The sequence below is a fragment of the Podarcis vaucheri genome, assembly GCF_965113315.1.
Source record: "Podarcis vaucheri genome assembly, chromosome: 13".
Taxonomy (NCBI): Eukaryota; Metazoa; Chordata; class Lepidosauria; order Squamata; family Lacertidae; genus Podarcis; species Podarcis vaucheri.
Genome location: NC_138751.1, coordinates 20,501,808 through 20,514,046, shown reverse-complemented (window position 1 = coordinate 20,514,046; position 12,239 = coordinate 20,501,808). Strand labels below are relative to the sequence as shown.

Here is a 12,239-nt window from a genome sequence, read left to right as displayed (position 1 = left end):
TCTTGGCCTGGCGCCCCTGAGAGCCTGGCTCTCTCACAAGTGGGTTTGCCTGCTTTTATAAAGCCATGGTTGTATGTGCCACAGCAGCTTCTGGTGGCTTCTCTTAGAATTCCACCCCCTCTCTCTTTCTAGGCTCTCTTGACAAAACTTTGTGGCCAGGACAAGGTGCTTCGTGGTCTCGAAGAGGACACGGCACAGCTCCGGGCTGAAAAGGTATGTCTTACTTTACCCTCATTTCCTCTTTCCCATACTCCTGCTATTAAACCGGCCATCTGATTTATTTTGGCCTAAGTTGAAATGGTTGGCCTCTTTTTTCTTACAGGAGCGGATTGAGAAAGCCTTGGAGGTGACACGCCTGAGGCTGGAGGAGTTTAAAGGCCAAGACGCCACAATGGAGAAAATCTGCTACCAGCAGAGGCAGCTGCAAGACGAACTGGTGCAAACCCGAGCTCGCCTCTGCGATCTAGCGCTGGTGAGCTGCTTTTATTCCCATGCGGGAGGCTGAGCTGAGAAAACATTGTACAGTGGTACCTCAGGTTAAGAACTTAATTCATTCTGGAGGTCTGTTCTTAACCTGAAACTGCTCTTAACCTGAAGCACCACTTTAGCTAATGGGACCTCCTGCTGCTGCCACACTGCCAGAGCACGATTTCTGTTCTCCTGAAGCAAAGTTCTTAACCTGAGGTACTATTTCTGGGTTAGCGGAGTCTGTAACCTGAAGCATATGTAACCCAAGGTACTACTGTAGCTAGGGGCAAAGGAAGGGGGGTACGGTGGGGGCGGACCGCCCCGGGTGTCACCACTGAGGAGGGATGACAAAATGCCAGGCGGCATTCACCGCAGGGTTTGCAGCTCGCCCTAGCCACACATCTGTCCTGGGAGAGACACAGTGGCTTAGGCTCCACACTGCCCAAACGGTCTGCCCACCGCCTCCCCCCTCAGCTGTAGGGCGGCTGAGTGGAGGAGGCAGACAGACTCCTCGGAGGCCCCACGGAGTGCCCTGCCCCAGCTGGCCCCACCCCTGGGCACACATGCCACCCCAGGTGCCCAATCGGCTTGCTCTGCCGCTGACTGTAGCCATAACCCCCGAAGTTTAGGGTGAAGGGCTGTGCTGAGAGAGCGATGGGATGCTCACAGTAGCTGTGCAGTGACTAGTTCTCGGTTAAAAAGGTAAAGGGACCCCTGACCATTAGGTCCAGTCATGGCCGACTCTGGGGTTGTGGTGCTCATCTCGCTTTATTGGCTGAGGGAGCCGGCGTACAGCTTCCGGGTCATGTGGCCAGCATGACTAAGCCACTTCTGGCGAACCAGAGCAGCACACAGAAACGCCGTTTACCTTCCCGCCGGAGCGGTACCTATTTATCCACTTGCACTTTGATGTGCTTTCGAACTGCTAGGTTGGCAGGAGCAGGGACCGAGCAACGGGAGCTCACCCCATTGCGGGGATTCAAACCGCCAACCTTCTGATCAGCAAGTCCTAGGCCCTGTGGTTTAACCCACAACGCCACCCGCGTCCCAGTTCTCAGTTAGTTCTCGGTTAATACTACAGATCAGAGATGAAGCAGAGGCTCCTTTCGGTTCCCCATCAAAATTCCTCCAAGTTGCAGCAAAGCTCAGTCTACTTAAATTTCCGCCTCTTACCTCCTTCGAAGCCAAATCGAGAACCTGGTCGCATGAGGAAGTCTCATACCCCAATTGCCTTGCTTACAGACTGATTGGACTTTTAAAACTTTTTTCCGCACATGAAGTTGACCCAGCGTAGAGCAGGGACTCCTGCCTTTGACACTAACTTTTTTCTCCTCAGCCACAATGCTCAGGCAACACCCTCCCACTGGGGATACACAGCAGCATTTTGTTGCTTTCTATTCGACCAATGTTCAAAGGCGCATGGCTGGTACTTAGAGGGCCAGAGCCTCTGTGCACAAGTAGCAGCAGGCTTACAGAAACCCCCCAAGTTTACAGAAGTACAAAAAAACTTTGGGAGGGGGGAAACATAAATGCATATTGGGGGCACCCTCAAGATAACCCAACAAGGACTGAGAATGGCCAGTGGCCACTGACTGCTGAGTGACTATTGTTGTTGTTAGGGGGCAGTTGCACACAGAACGGTGGGTGGGAATGGATGGGAGCACTCCATACTGCAACATTTTGTTGCAGATCGTGTGTGTGTGTGTGTGTGTGTGTGTGTTTTCATAAAATATTAGGCAGGAGGCATTAAAAATAGCATCTTTCACCTGAAGCGGTATAGCCCACCCAGGATTCTACGACCTCATTCTGCAGCAGGGGTTTACCAGGCCTTATCTGCAGTGAATCGGCTCTTCATAAGGGAGCTGGATAAGCCGCGGGAGGGATGGAGGTCGGGAGGGGGAAGAAGAGGGATCTAAGTTTTTAAAGTTATAAAGAAACAAATGTGAAGACTAATAATTGGAATGGAAATGGATAAGATTATTATGTTATATTTGGACATTTGCAACCTATTTATTCATTTATCTACTTTCTTTTACTTATATTTTCTTTATTTATATTTTTTGTAATGGTTGATTTGGTGTTTTTTTTTTATTTCTTTCTTTGGGTATATATATGAAACTTAATAAAAAAATAAAAACAAATAATAATAATAAATAAATAAATGGATAAGCCGCTGTTTTGTTCTTCCCCTACTCAGGACAGTGAACGAGCGTGGGAGGATTACGCCGCCTTGGAAAATGACCTGCAGATGGTGAAGGGCTCCTTGGAGCATATCCGGACTGTGGGGCACCCCCAGGTATGTGCTCCCCGTTTCCAAACCTCTCCCTACCACTTTTTTGTGGTACTTTGCAAGCGTTCGGGCTGTGCATAGCTGCTGCAAAAAAGTGACAAAACTCCAAATTCTGTACTCTGAGAAGTCAGGTTTTGTAATCTGAGGACTTTGTGCAAATAAAGACAATTTTGTCACTGTGCATACATATAAAGCAGCAATCCCTCTTGCTGTTCTGGCTTCTAGGATAGCTGCGCAGCCTGCATTCGCTCCATAAGACGCACACACATTTCCCCTTACTATTTAGGAGGGGAAAAGTGAGTCTTATAGAGCAAAAAATACGGTATTTCTTTTTTTCTGCTGGGTGGGTAGGAAGATGAGCTGTCCACCAAATATTAAAGTCCTCCTCTTCTGACCTGTGGAAATCCACCTCAGTCTTCATCCCGGCCCTGTATTTTCTGGGATTCATGTCTATGTCTGCCGCTGCCACACAGGCTAAAAACTTATTCAAATTTTTTTAAAAAATAATAAAAGTCATTGATTCTGTGCTTCGTAACTGCAACCTGCTCAGTAGTTGGTGAAATAATCCAACCCCAAAATGGTCCTCCTCAGAAATAAATGGCAGGGTTGAGATTGTGGAATCACTGCTAGATTGAGCTCATGGCTCTGATCTGGAGATAGTGGGGGTTAGGGGGGGTGAGTGGAAACACGTTACCCCAGGCCCACAGCTCAGAGCATCTGTTTTGCATGCACAAGGACCCAGGTTTTGCCCCTGGCATCTCCAGGTAGGACTAAGAAAAACCCCTACCTGAACCCTTGAAGTAAAGGAGAGATAGGGAGCTTCAAGCCAAACCTCTCTATCTATGACTCTTCCCCAGGCCACGCCTCCTCTCCCCAGGCCACACCCCTTACCAGACCTGCATTGCTGAGCTGGGAATGGAAAAGTCCTTCCCCGCCGCCCCCCTCCCCATCCCCTGCCCTGGTGTCAACAATCCTGAGCTATGCAGGTTGATGGCTTGGTGCAAGGCAGCTTCCTATCTTTCCGCACTAATTCCTGTTGCCTCCACCTGTCTGATCCTTTCCTCCTTAGGACCAAGTAGCTGCCCAGCAAGATTTGTGGAGGATCCACGACATCCTGGCAGGACTGAGATCCAGCCCAGCCAACCACCATGCCCTAGAAAGCAGAAGATCAGGTGCTGAACGCAATACTGTCCTAGGAGCTGGGAGCCGGAAGCCCAGGAGGAGGAGGAGGGAGGGAGGGGGGATATTTAGCAGGTGTTGCCCCTTATGAGTCCTCGTTTGTAACATCTGAACCTCTCCATTGCAGGTGTGTCTCCAGCTACCACCCCAACCCTGGATTCTCATCTGGGTCCAAGCCACACACCCCAGCAGCTTTGTGCAGGAATGGAGGTATGGGGTTGGTCTCTGAGTTCAAATGGCACAGTGGCTTCACCATCGAGACCTTGGGCTTAAAGTACTTTGAAGTTAGGGGTTCTGTGTTTTAATTGTGGGTGTTTTTGTATTTCAATATTGGTGCCCCTGCTTTTGGTAAGCTACTTAGAAGCCTATTTGGGCATTAATCTCTCTCTCTCTCTCTCTCTCTCTCTCTGTGTGTGTGTGGGTGGGTGGGTGGGTGGGTGGGTGTTTATATACTTACTCTATGGCTAGATAAATACAGCCATACCTCATGTTACGTTTGCTTCAGGTTGAAGCAAACCGCGTCCCGCGGTGACCCAAAAGTACTGGAAAGGGTTACTTTCAGGTTGCGCCGCTCGCGCATGCGCAGACACGCAAAATTATGTAACGCACATGTGCAGAAGCGGCGAATCGCAGACGCACAGATGCGAGTTGCGTTCTTTTCAGGTTGTGAATAGGCCTCCGCAACGAATCCTGTTCACAACCAGAGGTACCACTGTAATATTTATTTCATGTACACAGCTTCATTGTAAAGACAAGCTCAAAGCAGTTTACAAAAATAGGAAAAGCAACTGACAACAACAATTTAAAACTTTCATAAGTTAAAATAGCCGTAGACTAAAAACGGACTTAAACTTGCATACGCAATCTGGGTAGGCTTGTCTAAACAAGATTGTTTTTAGCAGGTGCTGAAAAGAGAATAGTGAAAGTACCCGCCTGATAGCTGTCTATCTATAACACACACGCAGACTAAGGATGCATCACTAATAAAGTTCACTCTTTTTCTATGGGCGCCCGAAGGAGTTTGAATCGTCTCCTCCTCCCAAATCCACCCTGTCCTTCCACGAATCCACCAACCACTTGCCAGCCACAGTGGGCCAGCTGGACAGCCCTCGGGCAGCGAATCCGCCTGTAAGTTTCTGCACCAACAGCATCCTCAGTTCCCTCCTTGCAGCCATGCTTTCTCTTGGCAGCGACTGAGGTTCACTGACGTTGTGTTCTTTGCCGGCAGAGTCCACCTGCTTCCTGCAGAGGGCAACAGGGGTCATCACGGCAGTCAGATGCCACCAGGCGGCCTCGATACAATTCCTCCGGTGAGCCCGCAGAGTCCGAGAAAGTGAGGGCAAAGGATGTGGTTGGTCCAGGTGAGTGAGATGCGGGAGGAACATGGATTTACGTATAAGCTAAACAAGCTATAGCTTAGGGCCCCACTCTCTTGGGGGCCTCAAAAAATTTAAAGAAAAAAAATGGATGTACATTTCCAAAATATAAGATAAACAAACAAATAAAATAAAACCTACATACAGCAACAGTGTTTTGTGTTGTTTAGGCTCCTATGATGTAAGTAATGGGCCCCGCCTGCTAGCCTGCTCCCTAAAATATCACTGGTTTGCTGATGTCTAAAAATAGGGTGTCTACATTCTGCATGGACTGGTTGCATGGCAACAGGCTTTAGATACCTATTAGGTCCATAAATTACGACATAGCATATATTCAACACAAAAAACAGCAACAATTTGTTGTTTACAAAGGACAGCTGGACATATAAAGGGCCCCATTACCTTCAGTAGCCTCACCAAACCTAAATCTGGCCCTGCACACATACAGGGTGCCTTCTCGGGTCTCAAGTTTCAGTGTGGGTTGACTTGGGTAGTTGACATTTGCTTCTTAACCCAGGGTGTGTTTTGGGCACTTCTGGTTAGCAAGAAAGGCAGATCCCTTCATTCTTTACACAGCATCAGTTGTGAAACTTTGGATGCTTTAGTTGAGATTGGACTAGATGACCCTCGGTGTCCCTTCCAAATCTCCTGATTCTATAATTCTATGAACTCTTACTTCCCTTTTGAATTACCCACCCTTCCCTTTCCCCGCCCACTTTCAGAGTGCTGCTTTCCCATTGGTCAAACAAGGATTCTACCACTGGTGCTCGCCATTGGTGGTTAACCTGCCCTGATATTGCCACAGAGTGTGATGCATAAGAGCAGCCTTTCGAGTTGCGTTGAGGGCCTATCCCTGCCAGGACAGAGGTGGGAACTAGGAGAGAGAAGCAGAAAACTTGGTTCTGCATCCTCCGAATGAAGGCTCTGTCTCCCTCCTCCTTCGCAGATCACGGGAGCCACATCAGCAAACTCTGTGAAGACACTGAGCACAGCATAATCAAGGTACGCAGAGGACACTCAGAATCATGGCAGCAGAGAATCTATGCATTGCAGGGGTGTCGTGCCCCTCCAGATCTTGCTGGACTACAACTCCCATCATCCTTGTCCATTGGCTGGGCTAGGCTGTCTGGAGTTGATGGAAGTTGGAGTCCAAGCACTTCTGGAGGGCACTGTGTTGGCTATCCCTGTTCTAGTGCACAACAGAGGAAAGGAAGGATTTGTTATATTACTTATTAATATGTTTATGCTCCGCTTTCCCTAAAAGGTTTGTAGTGGTTTGCATTGCAAAAAAAAATACAATTTAAGCTTCGTGGCTCCTGTTGAAACTGGAGCGGCTAATCAACATCTTGCAGGTGGGTGGGTCTGATCCAGGCCCCCAAGCAATACCCCGGGCCTGACTCTTACCTATTTCAGCAGGCAGGAACCACCAGGGGAGAAGGCTCAGAGCCAGGGGGTTAGCAGTGGGGTGGTGATGATGAGTGGGCAGAGGGAGAAGCCTGGGAAGAAGCGGTGGAGAGAAATTCAGAATCAGATGCTGAAGCGGGAGAGGAGTCCTGCTGTTGTAGAAGCCAGGGTGTCTCTTCCTCCTGCTGCAAAAAAACTTCCCTCCTCCCTGGTCTCCCAGAACCAGGAGAGACATTAAGAGGGTGGAGGAGATGTTGGCTTCATGCAGGCGCCGTCTCTGATTGCTTGGGAAAAGTCCTGGAGAGGAAGGAACTAATGGCTGCGATGAAGTGGGGACTTTCACTCTCGGCAGCTGACCAACCGGGGGGGAGCTGCTATGATCATTGGGCCTGAGACTCAGGCAAGACTGTGCAGATCGTGTTCTTGCTAATAAATAGTTAATTCCAACTTCAACGGTGTGATATACTGCCAGCTCGCTCCTGAGAACGGATAAGAAGGGAGGCAGCTAGGACTCTTGGGGTGTCCCACGTACACTTCAGAGCCTGACCAGGATGGCAGGATGCCAGCGTGGCTGGACACTGGCAGTAGCATATAGAGAAGTTTTTAATATTTAATGCTGTATTGTTTTTAACACTTGATTGGGAGCCACCCAGAGTGGCTGGGGAAACTCAGCCAGATGGGCAGGGTATAAATAAATTATTATTATTATTATTATTATTATTATTATTATTATTATTATTATTGGCAGTTGTTGAGAGCAAAATCCCATTGGTGGCAAAGGCAGGGACCCAGAGACTGGCGTAGTGTTCTGGTTTGATGCTGGATCCCACTCAGAAAGCAGCAAGGCTGCCAGACCACAGTTAGCTCCCAGTGAGCAGTTTGCTCCGACAAAGGTTGGGAGCAGGCTGAGGCCTTGTGAATCCAGCACTCTGCTCGGGGGCCTGATCCTGACTCAGCTCCCTCCCGGTGCCCCTGCTGCCTCCGACTCCGGATCACTGCTAGATTCAGGGGTCATGAATCTCAGGGTCGTGAATGAGGTCAGGTATCATGAACGAGGGCCACTGGTCGGCACCATCTCCTAACCCCTGATCTTGCGTCACGTCTAGGTCGTCCCCACAGAAGCGGTCGCCTCTCGCCGGCCTCGCATGAGTGCCCAGGAGCAGCTGGACCGGATGCAGCGGAACCAGGAGGCCAAAAGGAAATCGGAGGCCGCCCAGCCAAACGCTCTGGGCCACTGGCGAGACTCTCTCAAGCGCGGGTCCAGCCGGGTGGGTGAGAAGCCTTTTGGAGGGGGGCACCCTGTGCTCAGCGGGGAGGGGCCAAGAGGCAAGGGCGAGGTCTCAGCCATCTCCTACAGGGAGGCCCCACGTCCTTGACCCTGGATGTCTCGGGACAAGGGGTGGGGGTATGGTCAGAAGGACAGGTGTCTGGGGGGGGGGAGGTGCATCCAGTGGGAAGTGCTTGAGGGGCTGGGTTCCTCATTTTTCCTGCCCGGGAACAGGTGGGTAATGTAGCTGGGAAACAGATACAGTGGTACCTCTGGTTACGTACTTAATTTATTCTGGAGGTCCGTTCTTAACCTGAAACTGTTCTTAACCTGAAGCACCACTTTAGCTAATGGGGCCTCCCACTGCCGCCGCACCGCGCCCGCACAATTTCTGTTCTCATCCTGAAGCAAAGTTCTTAACCTGAAGCACTATTTCTAGGTTAGCGGAGTCCGCAACCTGAAGCGTATGTAACCTGAAACATCTGTAACCTAAGGTACCACTGTATACGTTTGAGTTCTGTAAGAGGGAGAGGGAAATCTCATTGCAGCTGGAGCGTGAAATAGGAAAGCCAGGACACCTGGGTTCAGGGGGGGGGGGGGGCTTGGAAGGGCTGGAGCTCCTCCGGCAGTGGTGTGAGATGCCATGACTTTGGCTGAAGAAAGGCTGAAATCAGGGACTCCTACCCTTTTATGCAGCAAAATGGGATTGTGTGTGTATGTGTTTTAGAAGAGTCATCCACATCTTTAATTAAAACCACAGGGAAGGTTATTATTTTCGTGCTGTGCTTAAGTTCCAATTTGGGTTGGTGAATGAGGGGACGTGCTCTGACCTAAGGGGGCCAGTGGGGACAGAACAGCCTTGTTCATGCCCCGTTCCCCTTCCCCGTGATTTAATCTCTCCTTCAGCCCCTCCCTAATACCCCCCCTGAGCCATCACCCAAGGAGGGCGTGCAAACTGGGGGACTCAAGCCTCCTCGGTGCCCCCCGACCCCTGAGTGGGAGCGACAGCGAGTAATCCAGCTCTCCTACGCACTGGCGACAGAGGCTTCGCAGCAGCGGGGGAAGCGCATCGCAGGTACTAGGAGAGGCAGTGGTGGCTTTCCGGGGTCTGTGGGACGGGAGGGTCAGGTAGTCAGGGGGTGGGACTCAAATCTATTTGTCGGAAACATTTCTATTCTTTCTCAATTCTCAACCTCCCTCCCCCCCAAAAAAACCCCCCATCTTCCAGCTGCTGCTGGGCCTGATGGTGTCCCTGCCCTGCCTTCTACTGGAACGCAACAACAGCAGCAAATGCTAATAATATATATGCCAATATCTCCTGTTTGCTGTGCACAGAATTCACATGTCCATGTGGATGGGAATTCTTAATGTTGTCTTTCTCCCCAGGAAGGACCAGCTCTCACTCCTCCCTAGACGATATCCCTGTGTCCCATGAAAGCCAGAACCATCATGGCCTCCCCGGTGACAGCCCCTCCAAAGAGCCAGAGCTCCGTGGACCTGCACTATCTGAGCATGACCAAGCAGCTGCTTGGAACTCAAGCTGCCATGATAACTCCAGAACGGCAAATCAGGGGCCACCCCACGCAACCAATCGAGTGCCGGGTGCTTCGGAAGCATCCAATTGGCCGCCGCATCCTCTTCCCAAGGAGGCGGGCCATTTAAAGCCCAAGACTCTGCAGTTGGAGTCGCACCTGCTGGGACCAGCCAATGAAGAGCTGCCCCTGGTCAGTGGTCCTCCCTCGGCAGCGCCTTTGCCTCAGCCAACCAGCCAGCACCTGTCTATCTCTAGAACAGCCAATTGGGCATCTGAGCAAAGCCTCGTGGGCGGGCAGGGTGCAGCCAATGGTAGGTGCCTTAAGTGGAGAGGCGAGAGCCAGTCCCGCCATGTGGTGGCCTGCCTTGGGGAGACGGCGCAGCCTGTCAGGGTCACCCTGGTAAAATCCAGCTTTTAGCTCCAGAGGGTGGAGGACCAGGATTGAGGGGGTGGGGTGAGGAAGCCCTGCTGCCTGGCTCCATCTTTCTCTAACAGGGACAGGGCAAAAGAATAAGTTCAGTCCCATAGAGTTGGCAGGCTCAGAGCGACCGTTTCCATAGGAACATGAGAAGCTGCCTTACAACAAGTCATGCCATTGGTCCATCTAGCTCAGTACTGACTACACTGATTGGCAGCGGCTCTCCTGCATTTCAGGCAGAGAGTCTTTGCCCGCCCTATCTGGAAATGACGAGGATTGAACCTGGAAACTTCTGCATAGAAAGCAGATGCTATACCACTTAGCTACGGCCCTTGCAAGTCTTCCACTCCTTTTTTTGTAACTCTTCAACCCTAGATAGCATCATAAATTTTTTGTTGTTGTTATAAATCCCAGGGATCAGAACCGCAACACCGCCCCCCCCCTGCTGAAAGCGCATGCACTCACACATATATGAACATGTTACACATGTCTTTGTGCACAAGGGCACGAGTCTGGCAAGATGCACTATTCCATCGCTATCACACTGACTTGCACACACAAGTTTAGGAGAGTATCTTTGACAGGGTTCATTGCTCTCGTCTCTTCCAACAACCTTTGCAGGATGAGGGTGGTGCGGGACTAATACAATGGCATGACTGTGGAAGCACAGCCGGGATATGGGGGTCCCAAATTCAAATACCTGAGGTAGAGTGGCAGAGTTCTCAGTTGTTCCTAGTTTGCCTCTGGAAACCATGCCTGAGGTCAAACTGCTCACCCGGTCTCTACAATGAGTTGGTGGCAGAGATGCTTCCCTTAATGCTGTTCTGGACTACAGCTCCCATCTGCCCCAGCAGCATGCTTCTGGCTGGGGTAGATGGGAATTGTAGTCCAAAACAGCTGGAGGGCATCAGGTTGGAGAACGCTGCTCTGGGACGTGGCAGATGCAGATATTTATTTAGCCCTTCCCAGGGAGAAGGCCGGGGGGGGGGTTTCCTAAAGAAATTAAGCATCTGCGCTTACAGATGCATAACTGCTAGTTTATGATAGGAAACTCATACTCAGGCAGCCATATCCGTTCATGCCCGTCTTGACACCCTGTTTGCTCCCATCAAGGGAGCCAACTTGAATAAAATATTGTGGGGGCCCAGGTAAGCCCTGCCCCACATAATCGGTCAAATGATGCAATGCTCACACCATTTGAATGGGAATGCCAATCAACTTTGTGGGGGCCTGGCCCCCTCAAATATTTTAATGTGAGGGCTGAAGCCCCCCACGGCTCCTTGGAGTGGGCTCCTATGGCTCCCACAGATTCACATCCACCCAAGCCCATTTCCTGAGGCACCCAATACGGCTAGAGTGCCTTGCTCCATGCAAATTCAGCTCTGCAGCTTAAGAACTTCAGAAGTTACTGGCCTACAAAGATGGTTTAGGGTTCTTGCTCACAAACGCCTGTGGTCCTCATCAGTGCAGACTGATTGTCATCTTGAAAGAAAGACAACCAACTCTTTTCTCCCAGTTTACCTTTCCTAGTTGCCTGGAGGTGTTTAGTAATCGCCACAGGCGATCAGAGAAGGGGCTTTGTAAAAGCCTGTGCTTTTGCCTTTTGCAAGACCAGTCAATTTAGAGGGCAAGGTGAACATCTAGGCAGGCAGAGCAGCTCCCCCTGAAGGCGAGTAGGAAACAGCCGGTTCATGGGTCATGGGAAATCGGGTTTTCCAGCATTTATTAAGCTATATTTGCACAGGCCCTCCTTAACGGCAGGTGTTGAGGGTTTCCTCTGCCCTGATAGTCTGTGCAGTGGCGTAGCGTGGGGGGTGCAGGGGGGGCCGGCCGCACCGGGCGCAACATCTGGGGGTTAGGGTTAGGGGGCGCAAATCCACGGGTTAGGGGGCACAAATCCACGGGTTAGGGGGCGCAAATTACTTGCCTTGCCCCGGGTGCTGACAACCCACGCTACGCCACTGAGTCTGTGAGAGGCTTTTCTAATGCTCCCAGGCCCTTAGGTTGTATATTGGGCCAGGGTTTGTTTTTTAAGAAAAAGCACATGCCAGCAATCTCCCCCCCCCCTCCGCAAATAGTGCATGCATCCTCTGCCTCTGGGTGATTCCAGTTCCTAGAATTGTACAATGTTGGGTGGGGAGAAATGAAGGTGCCTGTTGTTGGAATGTGTACATTAGGGGAAAAGAAGGGAAAGCAGAACGTGAATAGCTTTAAAAGAGGATCAGACAGATTCATAGAGGAGACAGCTTTCTTCTGGCTACTAGCCATGACATCTAAGCTTTGCCTCCACAGTCAAAGACAGT

General features: G+C 50.6%; 1 protein-coding gene across 5 annotated transcripts in view; it reads left to right on the top strand.

The window, feature by feature from the left end:
- Positions 1-10,324, top strand: part of PLEKHA4 (pleckstrin homology domain containing A4) — a 52,564-nt gene extending 42,240 nt beyond the window's left edge. For all 5 annotated transcript variants that reach the window (XM_082196899.1, XM_082196897.1, XM_082196898.1 and 2 more), the window contains 11 exons: positions 133-213; positions 323-472; positions 2,666-2,764; positions 3,828-3,930; positions 4,065-4,147; positions 4,955-5,065; positions 5,166-5,298; positions 6,260-6,315; positions 7,824-7,985; positions 8,891-9,059; positions 9,371-10,324. In XM_082196899.1, the coding sequence (XP_082053025.1) occupies positions 133-213; positions 323-472; positions 2,666-2,764; positions 3,828-3,930; positions 4,065-4,147; positions 4,955-5,065; positions 5,166-5,298; positions 6,260-6,315; positions 7,824-7,985; positions 8,891-9,059; positions 9,371-9,936 (1,713 nt within the window). In that variant the 3' untranslated portion in view covers positions 9,937-10,324. The remainder of the gene's footprint in view (positions 1-132; positions 214-322; positions 473-2,665; positions 2,765-3,827; positions 3,931-4,064; positions 4,148-4,954; positions 5,066-5,165; positions 5,299-6,259; positions 6,316-7,823; positions 7,986-8,890; positions 9,060-9,370) is intronic.
- The last annotated feature ends 1,915 nt before the right edge of the window (positions 10,325-12,239 follow it).